The sequence below is a fragment of the Pieris napi genome, chromosome 8 (genome assembly GCF_905475465.1).
Source record: "Pieris napi chromosome 8, ilPieNapi1.2, whole genome shotgun sequence".
Classification (NCBI taxonomy): domain Eukaryota; kingdom Metazoa; phylum Arthropoda; class Insecta; order Lepidoptera; family Pieridae; genus Pieris; species Pieris napi.
Window position 1 is genome coordinate 12,587,860 of NC_062241.1, and position 25,452 is coordinate 12,613,311.

At 34.6% G+C, this 25,452-nt stretch overlaps 1 protein-coding gene across 4 annotated transcripts in view; it reads left to right on the forward strand.

Annotated features, from left to right (window-relative positions):
- The window catches only part of LOC125052057 (mitogen-activated protein kinase kinase kinase 11), a 46,656-nt gene extending 24,337 nt beyond the window's left edge, over positions 1-22,319 (forward strand). Inside the window, exons 2-13 of one of the 4 annotated variants that reach the window (XM_047652711.1) lie at positions 6,279-6,418; positions 6,811-7,003; positions 7,651-7,826; positions 8,122-8,142; positions 8,799-8,985; positions 14,441-14,608; positions 14,833-15,000; positions 17,946-18,056; positions 18,134-18,269; positions 18,737-18,854; positions 18,964-19,706; positions 19,800-22,319. In XM_047652711.1, coding sequence (XP_047508667.1) covers positions 6,279-6,418; positions 6,811-7,003; positions 7,651-7,826; positions 8,122-8,142; positions 8,799-8,985; positions 14,441-14,608; positions 14,833-15,000; positions 17,946-18,056; positions 18,134-18,269; positions 18,737-18,854; positions 18,964-19,706; positions 19,800-19,857 — 2,219 coding nt within the window. In that variant the 3' untranslated portion in view covers positions 19,858-22,319. The remainder of the gene's footprint in view (positions 1-6,278; positions 6,419-6,810; positions 7,004-7,650; positions 7,827-8,121; positions 8,143-8,798; positions 8,986-14,440; positions 14,609-14,832; positions 15,001-17,945; positions 18,057-18,133; positions 18,270-18,736; positions 18,855-18,963; positions 19,707-19,799) is intronic. The other 3 variants (XM_047652713.1, XM_047652712.1, XM_047652714.1) reach the window with 3 other exon arrangements.
- The last annotated feature ends 3,133 nt before the right edge of the window (positions 22,320-25,452 follow it).

The window sequence follows — 25,452 nt, forward strand, 5'->3', positions numbered from 1 at the left end:
TATCGCTAACAAGCTATCTCTTCCAGGAAACCCTAGTGTGGAAAATAAGTAATAAAAAATAAAAATACTATGGGCAAAATGCAAGAAGTGTGTCTATAAGAAAATCAACAAAAATAAAATTATAAGTAATTCTGAATTACATATACAATTACCAATATTAATCTAAAATAAAAAATAGACTAAAACTAAAAGCTAATTTCACGGTTCAAAAAATTACAATGCAATACAAAAGAATAAGAAAATACATGATTACAAGAGTCACAATTGCGCAGGATAGGATATGTGGGTATATAAAATGTATGATTAGGAATATTATTTTTCTTAACCGATACTACTACTTAACACTTCTTATATATTCAAAACTCTCACTTTTATTATCTATGTTAAATATTTCACCAGCTATAGGACTTGTTATATTAAGTGGTAGTTAATGAGACTACACCTTTGAGACTAATAATTCTCGGGTTTGATAAATGTAACATAATGTAATGATCTTATATACGTAACTTTTAGGTGTAAATATGTATCTACTCAAAATTTTCCTTCGAGAATATACTTCTACGCATGTAACGACGGCTTTATCCGTCGGGAATAATGGTGGAAAGATTTATGTAGAAAAGACCCAAACTAATTAGTAAACACCTATTATGAATCCATTCCAGTTCACCTCAAGTTCATTAGACCTTCGGCCCACCCAAGCTTACGTAACGTAACTTAAAAACAAAAGATATAACCTTTATAACCTTCGGTAAAAACGTGTTACATAGGTTTCAATACAAAAGGTTTAGATGTATAGAGACTGACAGGTTTCAGTATATAAATTAATATAAAATTCTGCAAATTGTGAATTACATTATTTTATATATATATAAATAAAATATGAATAATGAATATACAGAAAACTTTGTATCGAGCTAAAAATATGTGAGTAGAGCAGTAATTTTCCTACTTCCAAAGGTATAAAGACTAATATATTTATATACGCTATAAATTATTATTCCATGTATGTAATACTATTAAGGAAACAAAATTAAGTCAATATAATATAGTAAACATTATCTTCCTTCTATGACTTTGTACGCATTAGTGATTGAAAATAATAAAAAACAACTTTATTATAATCTATCTTAATCCCAAATACATATTTGAAGAGGCATTAAAATAGTAAAAGTAGTTCAGTAACAACGCATAAAGCGTTTTACAATGTAAAGGTTTAAACGTAACTGATGTTTGACACGCGGATAGTTAATGTAAACTTCTTGCTCACAAACACAAGATTTGAGGCCTTTATCCGAAGTATCACGTTGGCATTATCATACGTGGTCGTGGGTTCGATTCAAATGTCCATCAATGTCAAACAAACGGCGCCTCGAAATGTCGGCTCGATGTGATTGTTCAGAGATTTTGTAACAATTAAATGTATATGAATACCTATAAGGTAAAAGGGTTCTGTGTCAATTATAATTTTGTGATATCATCACGAGATTATGTTTGTTTCTGTAATGAACGTGTATTTGATAGCACGTGAAATGTTAATTATGTTTAATGATATTTAATTATTATATTACTAGTAATAGTAAACGAGTTGGGAGAAGGCCTATGTCGACAGACAACCTGACCAAAGTGGTTGCTAATAAATTATTATTTTAAGCTATGTAAATTAGATTTAAGAATACTACTGTTTAATAAGAATAGCATTTAAGTTAAAAAGGTCAGCGAATAAAGGGCTTTTATTATTATTATTATTACTAGTAAACTAAAAACCATGTTAGATAATTTACTTATAAGCTACAGCCAGCACTTTATCACACAGTATTTTAATGCCATTGAAAGATATAGGAAAATCTTTAAAAGAACCGTCGTAGTAACATTTCCAAAAAACTAAAATGGCAACAATGATTGCATATCCAATTATCTTTATGATGATTCGATAATTCTCATTTGAAGAAATGAACATAAATTCGTATACAATTTCGTCAAGACATCTTGTTCCATCCGTTTATGGCAGCTGTAATAACCATCGGAACGCTTTTAGCGAGAAAGGCTCGGAATTGTGACGGCTTAAATTAAAAAATCGTTTTATTTTATATTTTAAGTGTTTCAGACTTGTTTATGTTTAAATCGGTCCACGTTTGTTTTAAATACAACTACAGTCAAAACCGTTTATAACGACATCGTTTACAACGACCTATCGGTTATTACAACCAGATTGTATGGTCCCGTCCGAATCCCTAGTAAACTATTCAGTAAACAAACCGCTTATAACAACATCGGATACAGCGACATATCGCTTACAACGACGAAATTTTATCGATATTCATCGGCTATAACGACCAACCGCTTCTTGTCTCAGCAAAACAAAACAATACAATCGATTTTAAATCTTATTTAAAGGCATTGAATGAATATTTAGGCATATTATTACCTACGCACTTTCTCTCAACGAACAGTTTCAGCCAACAACGATTTCGGAGGCTGTAACAATTTTGCAAAAATTTGTTGCCTTTAACAAACAGTTTGATACTGGTGATACTCATACCTTAAGGAGTATGAAACGTAAAATGCAAAAAATATTTGAGACTGGACCAAAATGATTGATTACTTTTGTACCTAATTATTTCGTAATAAATATTTTTGTTTCTTTTTTGACTCGTTTACATATTATAATATTAACATACCATATTATAACCCATACCTACCTATTCTAGATATCTAACTATGATAATATAACTTGTAGATACTGTACATACATATTAACTATACCTGTGTATATATAATATATGACATTGCTTATAACGACTATCGGATATAACGTCGGCAACTATACGGTCCCTTCAATGTCGTTATAACCGGTTTTGACTGTATATACATATAATTGTTTTAAATACGCAAAGATTTCATTTTGCTTTCAGGAATGTCACAAGATTTACTATGAAATCTATGAAAACAAAGATTATCTTGTTACGAAAATATGAATTAAAGTTATTTATATATAAGTACTAGTCATGGGGACCACCATGCTTTTTTGGTGGTGATGCCATTAAATTGTAGCTTATGTGAAACGTTGGTACTTTCAACACAGCGCCATCTGTTAGAATTGTGACTATCAAATAATTAACAAATAATTTGCAATAAAATATATATACGGGTATAAATTGAGATGTAAGCTATCCTATCTTTTAAGTTAGATCAAACCGCACACGGTGTGCTAATTTGATTGAAATCGGTTCAGTAGTTTAGGAATCCAAAGCGGACAAACAACGTGACGCGTAATTTTTATATATATATTAAGATATTAGAATTATATGCACACACTTCACTTTAATCATGAAGTCCCGAAGCTAACTATTAAAACTTTGCAAAGTAAATTAACGCGAACTTGGTGATTTAGTTTCATAACTGAACCGTCTTACATGCATGCTATATAGCTTTATATAACTTCGATAAGTTGCCAAACCTGTCAATAATAAAATTATATAGATTTTAAAAGATAAAATGATAAGTTAATGAAACGTTGCTTGAAACCATAAATAATTATTAATACATAATAGCCGACGTTTTAAGATCGCTCGTCAGATATGTATTTAAATAATGAAACGTAAATATTCCATTTCAATTTTTTATTTCTTTCGATTGATTAATTTTGAGTTTAACAAAATCATCACGTGCAAGAGAACCTGCCGAATTAAAGTCAAAATCTATTTAGTTATTTAGGGAGTTTAGTATTAAGTAAAACCTTTTAAAGAAATAAACTTTTTTTCATAGCTTTCACAAAAGCTTAATCGTTGGCTAAGAGCCTGTTAGGCACGTTGAACGCTATCTTTCGGTCTAGACTTTGGACACAACGAATTGACCTAGATGTGGGAAATCGATTCCACTATACAATTTACTTGTTTATTTAACAGTCAACTCGCGTAGAAAATTCTATTTTCTAGCAAACAACGGCGATGCAAATTTTAATGGAACGCTTATGTAAACGTTTTATTTTATTTGTATTATGGGAAAATATTATAAAGATACACCTATTAAAACCTGGGCTCAATATCAAAGTATGGTTTACATCTACACTCTTAACTTGTCTCGTATTTTACATTTAATTTTTGAAATAACATTCTAGCTTTTATAATCATTTTTAAAATAAAGAAAATTAGGTTAGAAATAAATGGTGTCGGGCCATTTCGATTTTACTTAAAGCACCACACACCATTTTAGCTTACACACATAAAATTAAAATAATTTTATTTTTGTTAAAATTTATTTTTTTATTTTATTTTTTACAGTGAAGGAAAACATCCAAAAAGTCGAACTACCTACTTACATAGCTTTTAGATTGAAAAATGAGCATGAAACAGATTCAAAATCTGAGGCCCAGACCTTTAAGAGGTTGTAGCGCCACTGATTATATATGTATTATGCAAAAGTATGTTTTTTTTATTATTACGCCACGCGTTATAGTTGCGGTACGCTTGTCGTGGCGTTAAAACCCTAAAAGGGTACAATAACGCAGATACCTGTTTAAAAGCTTAGAATATTTTAAAACTAGATGGAAACAATTGAACTTTTCAGTTTACTGCCCACTGAACTTGCCAACTCAATTTTTCAATTGAAACGTCGAAACAAAGTTATGAAGCCAAGTAACCTATACCCTGTATACGATTTGAGTCACGTAGAGATCCACCCACGTACCTAGAAATCGTGACTTAGGACCAGTTTCACTAAATCCTATTTCCTGATCTTCAGATATCTGACGCACTAGTATTCAGGAGTCCTTTGTAAACTATTATGTATAACGTTATAACGAAAAATTCGCTACATTTGTTTGGTTTAACACAAAACCCATATATGAATTCATGTAACAATGAAATATTTTCATATTTAGACATCAACAACGTACTTAATTGTAATTGTTTTTATAATCAGCTTACAAAACTAACCTATTGAAGTGCCGAAATTTCTAAGAAAGACACCTGAGGTCATAAACAGCCTTCTCGCCTTTGTTATTGTTAATTGTATTACAGGTGTGCTATTATTCTTAGATTACATTGCCTGTAGGAAATTTTGGTCTCAGTTATAAACGCACCCTTGTCACCTATTTATTATATACATATATATATATATATATATATATATATATATATATAAATTATTGTAATTTACCAATTTGGTGTTTTTTCTCTTTCCTCCGTATAACGAAGAAAAATGCTCGGTCTCTTGACATTGGTTATAAAGAGTTGAACTGTGCCTACAATTATTATTATTTTTAAATACGACCTCATTATTATTCTCTTCTAAGAGAATACACCAAACAAATGCTTAAATCTGTCGATTTACACTGCTTTCACAAGTTATGGTTAGGCGTAGACAGAAAGCTATACATTACGTTAGTTACATAAGTAATTAAGTTGTTGAGTATAAAATGATGCGTTTTTAACCGATTAGAAAAAAATACAGAAAAATAATTAGACTTGTAATTTTGACGCTTAAGTAAGTATATCACCTTATCTTATAAATCCACTTTATTTAACAGCTAAGTAGTTACACCAGCAATCGGTGAAACTAAGTTTGAAAAGTACAATTGAATATCAGAACTTCACGAAAGTTTCGCCAAGTTTTCCTGATCTGTTATTGACTTTCTCTCTCTCACAATCAAATAAATTATGTGGATCCGCATACAGATTAAAAGTAGTAGTAGTATTACACTTAAATTTAAAAGTCTATAGGTTTAATTATTCTAGATTTAATTATCACGGCTCGGGCGTATTATATAGTTATGACTTAATAAGGCGACCGTAATCGCTTATTATTTTAAATTTGTTTGCCTAATATCATAACTCATTCCAAGTATATTTTTGGTTATCTGACTGGGCTGTTTACCTTACACCGTTCACGCACTATATTTGACAGAATTAATTTAATGTTAACTTTTTAGAAATGCAAATGAACTTAAATACGATGTTGTTACTGTACCCACATAAAGCTTTTTAAGACTGAGTGAAAGAACTTGCCATACTCAAACTCAAAATATCTTTATTCATATAGGTAAACAAATACACTTATTAACGTCAAAAAAACGTTAAATTAATTTTAAATTTACATTTAGCGCTCTAAGAATTCTAATTAAAGATGATAACTTACGATGAAGACTTCTATTTATGTTTATATTAGATTTTATTATTATATTAAAAAATTGAATAAAAACACCCTACCAATTTAGTATTTTGCCTTCCATGCCTAAATTTGATGTCGACGAAATGTAATGAGTTTTTTTTTAATTTCAGTTTTGTTAAGTGAGACAATATTAACAGACGACATGTTAGAGAACAAAACTCTGAAGATTACGGACTTTGGTCTTGCCCGGGAGGTCTACAAAACGACAAGAATGTCTGCAGCGGGGACTTACGCCTGGATGCCACCTGAGGTTAGTCAAAAAGTCAAAACTCCTTTATTCATATAGGTAACACAATGTACACTTATGAACGTCAAAAAAGAAATATACATTTACTGCCACTTCTCAAATCAAGGGCGTAGAACGAAGGAAGAGAAGAACTGGCAATAAACTCTCCGCCTCTCTTTTTAATAGCTATCTAACAAGTAATGAGGATTATAAAAAAGTTTTATTAAACTTTAAAAAAAAAGGATGACTTCATGAATATAAATATAAGAGAGCAAGGGTTATCATAGAATGTTTTTTATTGTTTTTTAAAACGGCGATTTTTATTGTTTATTTTTTACAATCTTTCTAAAAAATTTGATATTTGTATCCATATTTCTTTAAAATTAGGACTGAACAAACCTCAACAAAACTTCCAGGTGATAAAGAACTCGACGTTTTCCCACGCGTCAGACGTCTGGTCATATGGGGTTTTACTTTGGGAACTACTCACGGGCGAGACACCTTATAAGGGCATCGATGCGTTAGCGGTCGCTTATGGGGTCGCCGTCAACAAACTCACGCTGCCCATACCCAGTACGTGCCCGGAGCCTTGGAGAGTGCTTATGGAAGGTAAGGGGATGAAAATGTTTCATATTTTTTCTCTTTGGTAGTACATTAACATGTTTTACTTAGCTTTTTGTATTCGAGGATAGAAAGAAAAGACGAGGTACTTGCTACTGAAGAGAACAGCGCCTTGACCCACACATGTAGTTAAATCAAGAGTTTGTCATAGTTTAACGTAGAGATGTTATGGATATGTTATTTCGGATCTGGATACGGATATGGATATAGAAATAAAATTATATCGATTTGCGATACGGTTACAGATTTTTAATTATTTCGGATTATCCGTTAGTTTCGATTACGGTTATTAGATTGAAGTGAAATATAAATACAAATACATAGTATGTAATGATTTAGTTCTATTTAGATTTTAGACTCTTATTATTATTATACCGCTTCGAAACTATCCGAAACGAAATGGAGCTCCATAACATCCCTGGTTTAACGTACAAACTCTGTTGTCAAATCTGTTTAAAAGTTTTAGAGTTATGATACCATAAGCTGTAAGACTTCTCATACAAACTTTTGCTCCGCATCAGGTCCCTGTATTAGTATATTGTTTGACATAGTATTTTGTATTGATAATTAAAATGAGCATATAAAAAAATATGTATACTCAACATAATTTACAATCTATTGCATTCATATTCCAGCCTGCTGGCATTCGAACCCTCGAGAACGGCCGTTATTCCCTGAAATCCTGGAACAGCTGGATCGGATCAGACAATCAGAATTCACCCGCGCACCTCACGAAAGTTTTCACACAATGCAAGATGGATGGAGGATAGAAATTGAAGAGGTTCTGAGGGATCTAAGGAGAAAAGAGAAGGTAAGGGAGGTTTACGGACTGGCGGTACCAAAAAGTTATGTGTTCGGCAGACTTGGAAGTTAATTTATCTTTTTGATGTTTCAGAAAAAAATAATATTTGATAATAGTTCTATTATAATAAGAGGAGGTAATTTTTGCCTGTAATCTTGTCTGTTTGTGTCATTGCATTTTTCATTAAACAATATATGTATAACTTAAACATATCAACATATTTAATTGTTGTAACAGCGTAGAGTATTATGTATTATAATTACAATAAAATAATGCAAATTGTCTTCTATCTGCTTACACATAGGAATGCAAAACTATAGAAGAGGTTAGTGCTACTAACTCATAGTATTTCTGTTGTAACTTTTAATGTAGTATATAATGTATTAAGTGTGTTTAACCGCTTGGATTGTAGATTTTTTGTAGATGTAAGAAAGTTAAATATTTATTTTGAATTATTATTTCTTTGCAAATATGTATTACTGTTAAGGAAATAGAGAACAGAATCTCTGGTAATAGTAATAAATTGCAAATGACATCTATCTGGTATTTGTAGAAATTCTATAATCCCCAAATGCATGACGTAGACATCTATTTTTATTTTGTTTCTCCACAATTTAAACCTACAACCTCTAGGCCATATGCCATGTGCATAATCTCCAAGCTATGTAAGCAGTTGCTGTCATTTTGTATTATATAATCAAAGATAAAAGAGAGTATGAAAATAAATCTATGATTTCAATATTACTGATTATATTTGTCAATTAAATATAAGTTATTACACTGACTCAAGAGCTAAAATCAATAAACTCCAGTTTCAGACATGGGTGCCTCAAGGAGGCATTAATAAAAATTAATTTAATCAATATAATTATATTTTTTTTCAATCTGTTGCTCATAGACTAAAAAAGTAACCCTATTTTTTTTAAATTGCTTGCCTGGATTTGTTTGACGGTCATTTACAGAAATATTTTGATATTTCAGGAGCTTCGATGTCGCGAAGAAGAACTCACCAGAGCCCAGCTCCAGCAGAGGCTGGTAGAACAGAACCTCGCGCAGAAAGAGAGGGAGTTGGAGATGAGAGAGATCGATCTGGCAGCTCGTGAATTGCACATACTAATATTCGCTAGTAATATGTCGCAACAACCGCCGCAGCCTAACAAACGGAAAGGTAAGACGGCTTTTAAAAAAAAATTGTCATTTGTAAATAATAATTATGTTTAAAAATTGAATGCATCACATGTTTATATCATGTTTAAAAAAAAACACTATAACAAAATGATAACAATTAAAATGTATTTATTTATTGCAATTAAAATATAGTGTCCTTGAAGAATCGTTAATTATTTATATAATAGATAACCAGTAACCCTGCAATTATATGAGTTTTAACCTCAGATTGCCGAAAATATAAAATTTTCGAAGATACATTTTTTAGATAATTTTAAAAATTTCATAGACAACTAGGTGGGCCTATTTTTGTCTATGAAATTTTTCTTCTGTTTTTGACACATGTCATCGATTTTTGGAATTGAGACCCGTTTCAGGCCGGTTTCCTATGTTAGCCTGTGCCAGGGAGCAACTCCTAACTGCACATATAGTATGAAATTTCCATTTATGCACTGTCGTGATTCAAACGTACGGTTTGATTTGCACGCTTAAGAGTAATTCTTTGCAAAAAAACTGTCTTTACGATGACACTAATTTAACGAGAACTAAATAATAATAAAAAGGGCGTACGTACAAAGTACACATGTCAGAAGTGAAACTTCTTTGGCAAACTATTTTTTAAGTCTTGTTCATATTTATACAAATCTAAAACTTTAGATTTCCGAGATTTAGAGAGAGGGAAAATGGAAAATATGTTAGGCATTTAATGAATTAAATTGTCCTTAAAATATTAAAAGTGCCGAAAATCTATTCAAATAATAAATATAATTTTCTTAATTTATTAATAATAATAATAATAATAATCTTTATTGACATATTTGTAATTACAGAAATCCTATGAAGACTCTGACACCTAAACTAGGCTTTAGTGCCTGTATCTCAGGAGTCAGTGGCTTCTCCCAATATAATTCGTAACAAGTGTCAAGAGAGCTTATTCAAAATTTTACAAGACAATACTTTTTATAGACATTTGTAAATTCCAGATATTACATCTAATTATCTTCTTACACATAATATACTTAAACAAAAATAACATATATTAAAAAAAAAATGTTTCAGTATAAATTACAATGAATATAATAGGTAATAAAATAGGTACATACACATAAAATACTAAAATACATAAATATACATAATACATAAATATACATAATTATACATTTTACATATGGGTATATGTAACACTAGTATAAATATATAAATTATACACATAATTAATGAATCAAAATAACTAAAATATTATTGTAGCATGTTAGTTAAATAGATCTTCTGTTTCCTCATAATTTAAGGACAAAAGCCAAGTCTTAACAATTGATTTGCAGTCATGTAGTGAAAGAGGGTAGAAATTTAATTTTTTGTTTATTTTATTATATAGAAAGACTGAGAGATATGCTCGTTGTCGCCTTGCGAAGGTAGTACGGAATTTTGCTGTGGGGAGTACATTTGGTATACAGCGTTTGTTACTGCAAACCTCTGGGTTATAAGGGGTATGGACATGTTGTTTGGCTATTATATTAAAGACGAATAACTGTCTAACACTGAGGAGCTCACACTGTTTATATAAAAGTGTGGTTGAAAATCTGTAGGGTTTGAAAGTCATTACTTTTAGTAAAGATCTGTGGGCTCTTTCAAGCTGAATTAGATGTGACTTGCACGCTCCACCCCACACGCTCACGCAGTATCCAATAACCGATTTTACTAAGGCAAAGTAAACAGTGCGGAGTAGTTCAAATTCCGCGGCATAACGTAATTTTTTGAATGTCCAGATTAGTTTTCGCGTGCGTGCCGTTATAATCTCAATGTGAGGAAGCCAACTCAATTTATTATCTAATTCGATACCGAGGTATTTAATGGTATTGGATTTTGTTATATTAATGCAAGTACAATTGCGCTCAGAGACACATATGTGTATTTTAAGATTAATATCAGTCATATGGGAATTAATAGTTTGGAACTGAATATACGAAGTTTTAGAAATATTTAAAGTAAGTAAATTTTCCCTGAGCCATCTAGCCACCTTCTGCAGTCCGCTTTCGGCAATATTTTGTATCTCGGTCCAGGTGTCCCCATAAAAAACTATAGCCGTATCATCGGCATAGGTAAACAACCTGCAACTAGTTAGGGACATATTACATAGGTCGTTTATGTAAATAAGAAAAAGACTTGGACCAAGAATACTGCCTTGCGGAACTCCAAAAGTTACATTTGCGTCGGAACTAATATAATTATTAATCTTAACCCTTTGCACCCGACCACTAAGGAAATCTTTAAAAATAAGCAGGGCTGAGTCTCTTATTCCAATTCGCTCCAGTTTGTCCACAAGTATAGGTATTGAGACGGTATCAAATGCCTTGGCAAGATCGAGGAAGACACCAAGGCACTTTTGTTTCCTGTCAAGTTTTTCTGTGACAAACTCAATCAAGCTACCCACAGCGTCTTCTGTTGACATACCCATTCTGAAACCAAATTGTGAGCTGGACAGAATATTGTACCGATTTAAAAACTGTATTAACCTCACGTTAAGCATCTTTTCTAGGATTTTTGATAGTGCTGTAAGCACAGAAATCGGTCTGTAGTTTGCAACACAATCCCGTGCCCCACCCTTGTGAACAGGAGTAATGAGAGACCTTTTAAAGACTTTTGGAAAGCAGCCTTCCCTAAAACATGTCTGAAACAAGATAGTAAGCGGCGATACAATGACATGTCTTACCATTTTTAGAAATCGAGCTGGTATAGAGTCCCAACCAGTGGCACAATCATTTTTTAAGCTTAAGATGAGAGATTCCACCTCAACCTCATCTGGTGGCATTAGTACGAAGGAGTTAGTCAAGCAATTAGATCTTGTACATATGTAGTTATACTTACACCCTGTAAGTTTTTCAGCTAGCTCTCTACCAACATTAGAAAAATAACTATTTATGTCCTCAACCGCATCCAATGCGTTACAATTCCTAATTAACTCATCGGCAGAAGATTTTTTACTTGAACTATCGGTGACATATTTTATTGCAGCCCAGGTTTCTTTATTTGATTTTGCACTTTTTAATAAGAATTTATCGTGTTCGCGCTTCAATTTTCTAAGTAATGAGCAACAAAAATTCCTGTACCTTTTATAGGTTATTTTAAGAATTTCATTTTGGGGGTCCCTTTTTAAATTAAGATGCAGTTTATCCCGGTGACGGATACAGCGAAGTAGGCCCGGAGTCATCCAGGGCTTAAGAGATTTTTTGCGCCTGGGTACACGGACTTTTTCAGTGTTAGCTTTAATAGCAGATGACAGAATTTCAACAAATCGAGTCGCAGCAGACTCGGCGTCTTGCTTGTTAGTCATAAAAGTAAAATCAGCCAATTCAACATATTTTATAGCTTCACTAAAATTTACTCTTTCAACAATGGAAGGGCACTGAGTATTAGTCCGTTTACTGTTAAGGGATAGATTTATTAGAATAGAGTCGTGATCAGTTACGGTGGAATTTATAACTATAACACTAGTTTGTAAAACAGTTTTAACCATTACATGATCGAGACAATTGCTTAATCGTGTTGGATATGTGTGGCCTGGCAGAAAACCCAATTCGCTGGTTAAATTTAAGTAAGAGTTACTGTTTCTGTCACCGTTTCCAGGTTTTATATCGATATTTATATCACCTATTAAAAATATATTCTTAGATTTTATAGATTTAACAATATCATTCAAAGCATTCAAAAAGCGCTCAGTGTAGTAAAAGGATGGTGATCTATAAATAGCTAAAAGTACAATATCTGGTACTATTTTAGCAAGCAGAAAGTTAGCATCTTTAGGATTAGGTTCTTCAATTTCGCAATTTATATTTTGTTTAGCATAAATTATAATACCGTCATTTTGATTTAAGCACTTTTTTGTGAAATAAGAATTATAATCCTTGAGACTGGGTATGGGTTTATTATCGTTTAACCAGCATTCAGTTAAAATTATTATATCTGGATCAAAGTACAGACGAGCTATATGGGCCAAGAATGCATCAATATTTTTGTAAACGCTACGGATATTTTGTGTTATAATTTTTAGGGAGTTTCCTGATTTTTTAACTAAATCATTACAATTATTTATATCACAACTGTAGGCAGTTGCCACTGTTATATTATCAATATCATTATTTATATTATCAATAAATCTAGCCATTTGTAAAATATTAAGCTTTTTGTCGCAGCTACTCGTGTCTGAGAAATGCTGACATTTTTACAAAGATAAGATCTCGATTTCAACATGATCACTAGACTAAGAATGTATAATTTTTTAGTTATGTAAAATACAATACAATGAACAGAGTATAAGTATGTATATAAAGTAAAACAATAATATAATATATAAAAAAATAAAATAATATCTATAAAAACAATAATTAAGTGCCGGATTTTCACAAACAGGAAAGTTATCGTAGGCCGGCGGAGTTTCCTGGGGGCCTCAAAAAGTCATTGTTTTAGACGAAGTTTATTTAAATCACCCTCACTATCAATTCTAATATGCCGTTTACCTTCATCTTGTCTCAGGTAGGTTCTTCCAAATGAGGTCCAGCAGAATTTATATCCATTTTCCTGAGCAAATGCACGAGCCAGATAATTTAATCGTTTTCCGCAGGGTGATAGACATTCTGAAATAAAAAATGGCTTTGCTGGTCCTTCCAAACTTAAGTGTGCCGTGTTCAATTTGTTAGCAGAATTCATTTTGTTAAATTTGCGTGCCTTTTCAATAATACCATCTTTCAATATAACGCTGCCCAATTCCACAATAATTGCTCCATGTCCAGTTTTACTTTTTGTACGATAAATATCCTTAATATCCTGTTTCTGTATGGGAAAATCAATAACATCTGCAGCTTTTGAAGCAATTTTACATAAACTATCCTTATTTTCACCGGTAATCTTAGGAATATTTCTTAGTTCAAGTTTAGTTGAGGCAGACGTTCGTTCCAGCGACTCGATTTTCTTTTCAAGCTGATCAATATACAGACGATCTTCATTCCTCTGTTTTTCCAACTTCTCGTATTTAGCTTTCATATCTTCGTACTGCTTAGAGACAAAAGCAATGGAGTCTTTTATTTCTGTATTTTGTGTCAGGATTTCTCTCATGGAGGATTGCAAGGAGGTGAATTTACTTTCATTTTGAGAGTTTGCTTTAGCAAGCATATCCTTAATTTCGGTTATGAATTTTTTAATATAGGACTTATTTCTTCGATAATAAAATCACGTGGCATTTTAATTTACAATGTGTCATTTGAGATTTTAATAAATTATTTTGAATAAAATATAAAATAGTAATATTACTTAAATTCTCATTACGAAATTTTATTTTTAAAATAGAATTTCTATAAGGTAATTCACCCTTCTCACTCTCTCTCAATCGGCCTCAATCGCTCTCTTCCTTTTTTTTCGTGACGTTCCGTAAAAATTGTACAGTTCAAAAATAAAATTTTCAGGCAAATTCAGCAAGATCCGTCTGCTAAAGAAGGACACGATCTCCTCGCCCTTGGACTTCCGTCACACGCTGACCGTGAGGCCCAACGACGAAGCCAGCGTGAAGCAGTTAGTCGCGGTCGCCAAGGACACGCCGCCCGGATCCCCCGCCATCATGCGGGCCATCGCTCGTGAGTATTCTTTGGGAGGAAAGAATTGCAAAACAAAAGACTAAACCTTTAATCTTAAATTAAAAATAATGTTTAAAATATCTCTGCTATTTCATGTTCTTTGATTAATTATTTTATAGATAAATGCTTAAGAATTATCTATTTACATTTTAAGTATAGAGTCTTTCTCTTTTATTTCTCAATAAATATTGAGATATTTAAAAGACGTCGACATCGCTTCGCAGTACCCGCGGACGGCGTGAAAGGCAAGACGTGGGGTCCGTCCACCGGACACACGCGCACGCGGACGCATCTGCCGCTACCCGCCCTCCGCGCCCGTCCCCACCGCCCCTCCGCCTCTACCTCCGCCCCCCACCTCTCGCCCGCTCGCGCCTCGCCCGCCCGGCATCCCGGTGAGTAGATTTATTTATCATTCATTCAGACTTATCAAAACGCCAACAGAAAAAAATGCCGTTTGCCAAGTACAACTATTGAACCGATTTTGACGAAATATAAACCGTTTCTCAAATTGGAATAATCCGAGAAATTTATGGATAAACTTACGTATACTTATGAAGTATCGTGTGAAGGTATGCGAAGGCCGACCTAATATAAGTTTTGTCCACACGAAGAAGCGGATCGGCCCGGGCTAATAATAAGCGCGGTCGAGCACCCGAAGCGCAAGCCTCGCAAATCGAAATCCCAAGTGCGCGCGCCCAAAACCGACCTAGCCGCGAAACGAAGCGGCAGCCACGACGACTTGCTTTACGAGAACGACGAACCGCGACGGAACCGATTCCTCCTCTGCCCCATGTTCACCTCCGCCGCCGACATCCCCCACTACGACACCGTCTTCGGCCTCCCCGACGGCCGCGAGGGCCCCCGAGGCGAGATCAAGAAGAACTTCCTCAAGTCCATCCGGTCCAACAGCCTCGCCGGCCTCCTCGCCGTGGCCGGGAGCCTGTCCTCGGACACCACGGAGCTCTTGAGGGACGAGTGACGTCACGCTGTATCCCTTTCGCGATCGAGTCCCTGACGCGCAATTATTATCGCGACCGACCTCGTCCCTCGACGGGTTCCGGGCGAATGAGTCTCGAAGATTCGATTTAGTTTAAGTTTATAAGATAAAAAGACTTATTTTTCCCTAGGCTAGATTTAGTTAAGGACCAGTGTTCTCTAAGTTATCGGCTTCACCCTGTGAATTCCAAAAATCGAGGCGAATCGGAGAATAGTGATTTGACATAGAGCATTTATTCCGACATTAGATACGCTAGAGTAAGACGAGTCGCCGGCGCCGATAGCGATATTTTTCTATGACAAAATCCTACGAAGCGTCGCCGGCGATTCCCTAGGTTTAGGTTAGGTTAGGTTAGAGAAGGTGACGCTAGATCTGTGAGGTGTGTCTCTAGAAGACTTGATAGTTCTCAATCGACTGATTTTTTTAGGGTTCTTGCCAACGTGTGAGTCGATGCGCGTAGAGATCTCGTATAGTAAAAAAATAAAAAAAAAATCGTTTCTACGTCGTATCGGCGACACTAATTTTGTTCTGATTTTTTTTCTCGCCGCTAAAGGATCGTCAGACAATCTGCCGTACCCTTGTAAGTATATTCTCGAAATGAAAACGTAAATGAGAAGTTGTCATTAGTCACAAAAGTAGCGAAGCCGTAGTTCGGCCGAAGGTTCGAGATGTTTGTGTGTCGTAGCCTAAGTAGATTTTGTAATTTTCTATTGTTTTGTGAATTGTAAGCATTTGTTTGCTTGAGCCTGTTTTACGCTATGCATGCTTATCAGTTCGATCCGCTATTTACGGGACGGTTTATTATCTATGTATTTTGTACTTACGTTAGACATCGCTTCTTCACCTCGTCGTATCGTGGCACGCTTTCAAATGTTTACAATGGCCTCTCGGTTTCTGGAAGCCTGTTCGATTCCGCGTTTGTGTCACGTCGGACAGCCTTTCAAAGCTGGAGTAGAGTAGGATAAAGGATAATGTAAGATAGTACAAAATTTCCGTTGTAACATTCGATAACACGTTCCCGTGGTGGTGGACCTAGACTCAGAAATTGTCGAAATGTCACCGGAGGGCCGGCTGCGAGTCGACGGAGGGTTAATTTTCTGTTTTCCGTTCGGGTTCTAATCGTCGGCAATCGGTTAACAGCGATGATATGATTTTTAAACTGCCGCCCCACCTAGTCACACCGAAATTTCAGTTAAATCTATTTGAGATCGGGGACCGATCTTTCCTCCGCCGACTCTCCCCGGCCGAAGTTAAACCGTTAGGGCAATCGAATAAAACTCTTGGTGATCCGGTTCTTTAGTTTATACTTAATTCTTTATATATCAATAAACCTTTTCCATAAAATCGAGTCTGGTGTATTCTTTTAACATGGGTCTACTAATAAAGCTAACATTACCCTTAACAAAGAGACTGTCTCGTTGACAAATACAAAGAGAGGTGAAGGAAAAGGAGCTTAGCTTTTCTAATCGGGACTCAATCGATGGAGGATAACATTATAACAATTAAGAGACAGATCGCGCCACGATTTCATTTGCAAATGTAAGTATTTTACTTTTTTTAGTTTAGCTCGAGTCAGTTTATCGTAAACGAAATATATTCTACATTTTATTAAAATTCTGTAAAATAATTGGAAATTCAAAATTCTGTGTATATTTAGGATTTTATATATGAACGTACGACACGTACAAATTCAAATTTAATGACGTGGAATAAGTGATACATGTATCTTATGTTCCATAATAAACATATTTTATTTTTATTTTACGATAAACTGAAAGTTCGATTGGAAACGCAAATAAATAACCAAATTGAGAATAAAAATTTGTGTTTTTAAGCGACGATTGCTTTTTATGTTGCTTATGAACTGTGTGGCATGCGTAGATATTTACACGCGTTTTATTCGCACTATTCACATCGCATCTTTGAACTTCTAGGTGTAATATAAAGTGTAACTAAATAGTGTTAAAACAATTAAGTTATTAATGTGTATTTGAATTAGAATTTCGCAGCTCATCAATTGCAGACATTCGTTCATATCATTGCACAATGTATACTATAAATTGCTAATGAAGCATCGATGTAGACTTGTACAGGGTGTATGATTTCAAAATAGAATAGGGCAATCAAAAACTACACAATAGAAAATTATTTTCTTATCTCGTCTATCTCCCAAAATTTGTTGTTATGAACGGTAAACGGTAATTTAAGACTGAATTTATGAACCTTTTAATGTAAAACTTCTCGAATTTCTTTATTGTCAGTGGTCACATCGATGCTAATTGCTAATATAGATGTTGTGAGCACGCCCCTAGTCTAATGCCTATGTTTCTATTCACATAGGTTGTTTTCTTCCTTACACAGACTTCAGTCCGGACGAATGGGGTCCAGAGTTCCCACTCGGTACGTCGTCGAGGTATTCGATACCCATGCCTACTCTTTATAGTACTGAAGGTATGTTCACAAGCATTCTGAATTCACTTCTCTAACTTTAAGGAAGTTAAAACTAAAAAAATATTCTTTGATTCCAGGTTATAAGTTCAAAAAGCCGAGTATAATCGAGCTGGTGCTATACAATATGGCGGCGTTGTTGGGCGGCGTGGCTGCCGGATATGACGTCAGAGTTTCCAACGTCAGCCCACTGCATCCTACTTTACAGCCACACAGGTGTGTTTGTCACTCTGTTCAGTGTTCCGCCATTCGTCCCGATAGTTATATAACTTTAAATTTAACATACATTATATTTACTACCTTATGTGATATGTATATATTATTGGGATGTTCGGGGGTTTTGTTGTGTTTCCTCAAGGAAGTCGGTACGGAATAACTAAGGAATTTAATATTATGACACTATCTGGTCAATATATTCTTGAAGTCTTGTTGTATGTACAAAAAATATAAACGATTTTAAAACACTGACTTTCACCAGTATAATACTCGAAACAGAATTAGTCTAAGCGTTACGACCAATCAGGCTCCAGAAAATAAACCACTTTAAACAACAATTATCACTAAATAAATTCAATGAATTAATCAATAAAGCTTTTTATAAATTTGACGAATACTTTAATGATCCTTGGGATTGATTGGTGGATTTGTATCCTTTCTTATTATGTAATTTTAAATGTTTTCAGAGCGGAGGAATCAGACGTGCTAAGTCCGTCAGTGTACGAGGGATTCGGTTTCGCGCACAACACCTACCACGGACCTACAAGGCACGTCCGAGCACCGCTCAACGCTCTAACGGACCCCGTGAGTACAAATATCTCTTTTGATTTCACCTGTCGAAGCTTGGAAGCATTTATTTTTGAGCTGTCCCGACAGACTTAGCTATTAGTTAGATTTTCCAATTTGATTTCAGATATCAAGCCTTCAAGCGGAAGAACAAAAGCCTCTTCGATTCACGGACTCTCCCACGCATTACGCGCACCCCTCCTCTTCCTCTGGCTACGGCCATTCCGCTCAACCGCTCTCCGGCACCTCCGGTCTCGGGACCAACTACACTTCGACCCAACCGACTCCCTCTCCCAGAAGAACCTCCTCCACTTCCGATCATTTAGCCGATTTGTACCAGAACTACCGAGAAAACTTCCAACCTTCCCCTTCCCAAGAGAGACAGGACTTCTTCTACAGACCGGACTATTACGATAGAACCGCCGACTACGTGGTCAAACACCCGTACTACGGGTACGACGAGTGCTCCTTCGAGTACCGGGAATCGACCCCCGACTACCGATTCACGCATAGACGGACCCCGTCGAACTCCTCCGCGTCCAATTCGCACCCGGAAGAATTCTCCCCCAAATTCCAAAAGTACCCCAAAGACTATCGCCCCAAAGGCGAGTATCCTCGAAAGAACGACTACTCCCTTCCGAGGGATTTCTATCGGGAGGAAGCCGAGAGACCGGCGAATCTGGGGCTAGAATTGGCACCCACCAAGTTACGGTCCAGTCTGAAAAAATACAAGAAGTCGTCGGCGTCCGGGGGCAGCTCCGGGGGAGGGACCCCCACCAACCCCACCCCGCCGGATAGCTTAACCAGCGAAACGGACAGCTCCTACGTTTCGGCGAGGGACGTCTCCATCGGGTCGCAGTCCAGAGTCAGGTTAGTCCCACTTGCGAGTTAGTGTTTAAAAGTTCCACTTACCTTATCTCCTAGTGATAATAGTGTGACTTGAATGTGAATCGTGTCTTACAGATTCAGTCCCGAAGCGTTGGAAGAAGGAGTGGTTCGTCGCGGCTCTCGGCACTCGTAGCGAAGGCTCACGAAGTTCGACGATTACCTCGTGTGATACACGATCGCACGGCGCGTCGGACGACGTTTCGGCCTCGCTTTAGAGGGTGTCTCGGAGATATCTCTCTTTCTCTCTCTCTACTCGCATACGGTTTGTGCTTTCCACGTTTTTGACTCGTTTGGTGGACCCTGTGCTAATATTGAACGTTGTTCATGGCTTTTTGCCACGATATTTGAAGTGTAATCTCTTAGATTAATTTTTATATAACGACGTGATTAGGTATCAGAAATGGCTGACGGACGAACTGATATTTAAGAATTTGATTGTCGTCAATGTTCCGATTTTCGAGAAAATATTTTACAAAAAAACTAAGCGTAGAAAAGTTTAATAAGAAAATGATATCGGTCACGCTTTTATTAGTTCACAATAAAATATGTTTTACACACGCACTCACTAAATGCCATTAAAATTGGGATTCGTTACACTCGCTCACCGCGATTGTATACTTTAAGATGTGTATTAAACTCTCGTTAAATGTATAATTTGTGTTTTAGTGAAACAATTATGTTGACAATGAAATGAATGTATATGAGATTATAAGTTTAGGATTTGGCGGCTGAACGGTCTTTGAGATTTTAAGATAAATGATTTATATGCAAACTTATATTGACATGCTGAAAAGCTGTTTTGAGTCATTGATTTTTCAAAACAAACGGAGAAAAATATGTTTTATCGTCAGAGTTGTGAAGCAGAGTTGAAATAATGAAATCTGCCTTTCAAACCCTTTTAGCGTGTCATTTATTTAAAGACGGTCGCCTCGTACTCGAATATTTGTCAGGCACACGTGTACAGTGTAAATACGCAATGTACAAGCTTCATTTATTTAACTGGCATTTAAGATTTCTTAATAAATAGTACAAATATGTTAAGGTATGTAGAACTATATTCGTGTGTATATTTAAAACTATATCGCATTTTGTACAAAGTATTGATATTTTTTACTGAAATATCGTTTGGCTGGAGCCGTAGATACTAGAGTGATGTCATTTCATTGAATTAAAAAAATGTGTAAATTTTCTAATGAATTTGTATGTTTATGATAAGCGACAATGTTCAGATAATTTTTGGCGTATATCCGTGCCTTCAATGTGGAATGAGCTTCTCACTCCGGTGGCTATGGCACGATCGGCCACTCTGCGTAGTCTTAGTGGCTTTTGTATTCAAGTTATATTTAGGTGGAAATCGAAGTTACTAGTCGGCGTCATCATAAAAGATGCATTTTGTTGAAACGTGTTATTTTATTCAGATTCATATAATTAAAATTGTTTGTTTTTACCAGATCGCTTTTTCCTTCATGTGAGAAGAGACTTGGCGCTAAGAATGTTTCCCCTACGCTTTGGATTAAACAAACGAATTTACTGTATATTTAATTACGTAAATAAGTAATAACAAAATAACACGTTTCTAATAGTTTCATTGTGACAATACGTTGATATTAAAGTCGATATTAGGTACGCATTTTGTACTGTTAATGTTGGATTTGACGAGTTACGAGTTGTGATCGACCGAAGTCGCTAATATTGAGCGAAAGAGATATTTTTATGATCGAGGAATTTGAAAACTTGCGTCGACTACCGATCGCTTACATTGTTCACTAGCGTAATTAAATGTAAGGTGTATATCAAAAGTAATATAAAAATTAGCTTTGATATGATTAGCGAAACCAGTGCCTCATGTTTGCTGGCGAAGTGTGGAAGGTCAGGAATTGGCATTTTCATTATTATATTTTGTATTATGACAGACTTTATGCAATGTGATTTAAATATCGCGGTTTTATTTGTGCAATATGCGGGAATTTTTTGCGTCCATTATTTTTATTTATAACGTCGTGAAACAGTATTGGATACAGTATTTCAATCAAGAAATTATTTATATGTATATATTTTGATCATTAAGTAGCGCGTAATTTGAGCTTGTCTGTGCCAATATTGCGCTTTGAATTATTTATTTAGTACAAACCAAAACCTAACCAAATTATGTTAAGAATCTCTCGTATTATAAGTTTCAGATTAGTCACAAATTGTTTTCTCGAGTCAACGTAACGAAACTGTAAATATTCACGGCGCAATTACTTAAAACGTCTAGTCTTACTTTTATTTGAGTTTTGTTTGGTTACAACGGTTTTGCGCTCTTTGCCTGTCATTGAAGACGTTCCATTTTTCTTATCTAATGGAATATAATAATCTGAATTTCTAGCAAAGATCTATTCAGAAGATGCTAAATTCTTACTTTAATCATAGAAACTGTCTTCTCTGTAAGAGTGCAAATCCGGGCATTCCATTATTTTGAACTAAACATTCCATGGTGGGGTGATATCGAGCTCGTAGTGAGCGAAAGTATTGAAGGTTCTGTGTGCCAATGTATTGGGAGAATGCCTTACGTCTGTACGTTAAACCGACAAATAAAATAGATTAAGCTTTTTACTCTTGACTATTATTTAACCCTCACTTCCGTAAACAATCGGCAGACTGGCCACCTAGCTGATATTTGTACACTGTGTAGCATTTAGTGCATTTGTTTGGTCACAGCCAATTATAGCCTGCATGTTAATTGTCAAGGTCACAAGATTTTTCCGGTTTCCATTGGAGGCAAAATATAGAAAGTAATAACATGTGCAATGTTTAATAATGCTGTTTTAATTGTACCAAGGGTAAAATATTAAATACTTTATTTCCCTGCTATAGGAACTGAGGTTTCGAGAAAATAAAACATTTTGCTAAAGTATAAAAAGAACAATTTATTTTCTGCATAATTATAGTATGTAGTGCACATATAAAATATAAATTTACTTATAAAATCGTGTCTTAAAATTCTATTTATGTACACGTCTCAAAGAAAAATGTCAATGATTTTTATCACAATTGTCCTTTACGAATGTCTAGATCTAAACAATAAGTGAAGCTTCGTTTAATCACTAGTTTCAAACCATTTGGTTTAGTAATTTTGGTTTTTAACCTCTTATTCTATAATCTAAAAATATTAACTGAATATATCACAAAGTATAAGTTATATATTCATAAATTTCTATGACTAGTGGAACATATCTTCGACAGTACCTTTAAAATTTTGTGGTTTTTTTTCTTGTTAAGGAAATAATTCATTATTACTGAATATACCGTAAAACATTACAAAATAAAGAAAAATACAAAAGTCAACCCTCCGTACATTAATGGACGGTTTTTGTCGTTCTTCAGCATAATCTGGAAAACGTGAAGTGGAACAAAAATGTCTAATTATGTGACCTCCATACAGTAACAAATAAGTCAGCGAACATAAAACTGTCATGTTTTCGTTGTGAAAAGGATACTAAGTTTTATTTTCCACGGTTGAACGGCCACGCCTCATCAACGGTTGCTTTGTTAGCGCCTCGTGGATCGCTGCCAAAACAACTACTTAACGACGATTTATCATAATATAGTATTATCGAAATTTTTACAAAAACTTATACGATCTAATATGAAACTTCCAAAATCTTCATAAGATTCAGACCAATGTTTTCCAGAACAGTGGTTCTGGAAGCTCGTAAACCTCCATGAAATGAAGTCATATGCTATCATAAATGTTTTTTCAGGCTAAATATTGAGTGTGTCAGTATGCAAAAGTCAATACAGGAAAAGTATTCAAATATTTAACAAAATATACAAATAATGTAACATATATAAATAAACATAATTTTTCGTTAAACGAAAGTTTATAATAATCAATAAGCTTGCCATGCCAACAATGCACGAATCATACGAATATAGATAGAAAAGCATTTGCATATAAACATACGCCGAGCTAAAGGGAACAGTCAGATAGCAACGGAACTTTTTGCAAAAACATCAAATTGAGACTGATCAAATGTTAAATTTTCCTATCCTCCTAAATTACGGTGCGTCCTAGAATAGTTTATAGCTTATTTAATTCCTTCCTTCCTCTTAGTAGTCGTGCCTGTTGGCAACTCCAAATTCTTAGAAATCAACTAGTCAAAGCGGCATGTTCAACTTTGGTATTAACGAAATAACAGGTAATGGTTTTTCAATTAAACAGATCCTAAACACACCCGTGACGTGGTAAAATATTCCCCTATATTTTGACCGCGATCTAAACTGCTATTGTTACAACTGTACAAATAGGCATGTTACCGAAGCAAACTTGTTTTTGTTCCTGCCATAAATAGTCTACGCACCGTTTCAACGAAGAATCCATGCCTCTACCTAGATTACGTATAACCTTATCAATTTAAATAAATTTCACGAAACACCAGTCGGTTTGAAAACTCGTTTTAACAATAATTAATACACGGAACTCGATCAAAAGTAGCAATGAGCGCAGACGGCACCAATTTCGGTTCATTATTATATATTTTACCACATTGGTATTAAGTATACAATTTAACTACATGCGTATCGTAATAAAAAAAATGGGTTTTACAATTCAAACTATCGTATTGTTTCAGTGATAATAGATATCGTCGAAAAAAAAGTCCATCAAAAATAACGTTGGAAAACAATTTGAAACAACTATCCACAAAGATACCTTTATCCGATATTACTAGGACAAACCCAAACGTCTGCCCTATGGGAGGATTATTCAAATAAGTTCCGAATATTTGTTCATTGATTTATCAGTTAGAGAAGAACACGTCAAAACAGTTATGCGATGTGTTTTACGGTGTTCAGAAAAACCTTCATATTAAAAAAGTTTATGATAAACACCACTAGTCTACATAAGATATTAAATTTAATGTACGTTTCCAACGACCAAGAATAAATTGACTTATTAAATGAAGCAGTTTATTGATCACAAGACATTCATTATATTAATCAATGTGCAAAACCATTGTAGTAACTAAATAAAAAGAGTCTTAGTATCATGGCATCCTTGAAAACCTAATTAGTTAAAGTAATCAGTCTTTAAGTATTTGAGATCGAGACGGTTTGCGCCGAAGAGCTAAGCCGAGGAAAGGTCGTCGACATAAGTTCAGACGAATATTTATAGCCAATGACCTTGAAAAGGACAGATGAGACGACGGCTCCACCGAGTATGAAAAGGAAAATCAATATATTCAGCCAGTTGACTGTTAGATCTTTTTTACTGTATTAGTTGGCATTATCAACTGTTATCTTTCTATATTGATTAGTTTAGTTCAACAAAATGTTGTAAATGTTACGTTATAACTATATTATTGTACGTTTATCGCAAATATTGCCATGAAATTAAAATATTTATTATTAATAGGTAGGTTGTAAAGAACGTTAACGATACGCGTGGTTTCCAATATTTTATAGCCTATCGCTGCACTTTAAATTTGAACATAATATATGATTTGAAATCGCCAACGATGTTTAGCCACGCCATGGACTTAATTTAATTCTAAGGACAATATTTTTTATGTTTATGTTGATTTGTGGCAGTAATTTGAATTAGTCATAGTGGCTTTTCTACCATTGTACTTTCATATCTAATCTTTTTCCTGGAGCGCAAACACGCCACGATAATATACATTTCTTATGTAGGCATCTACAACAATTCAGAATTAATTATTAGCATTTCTACCGTTTTGTGAAACCT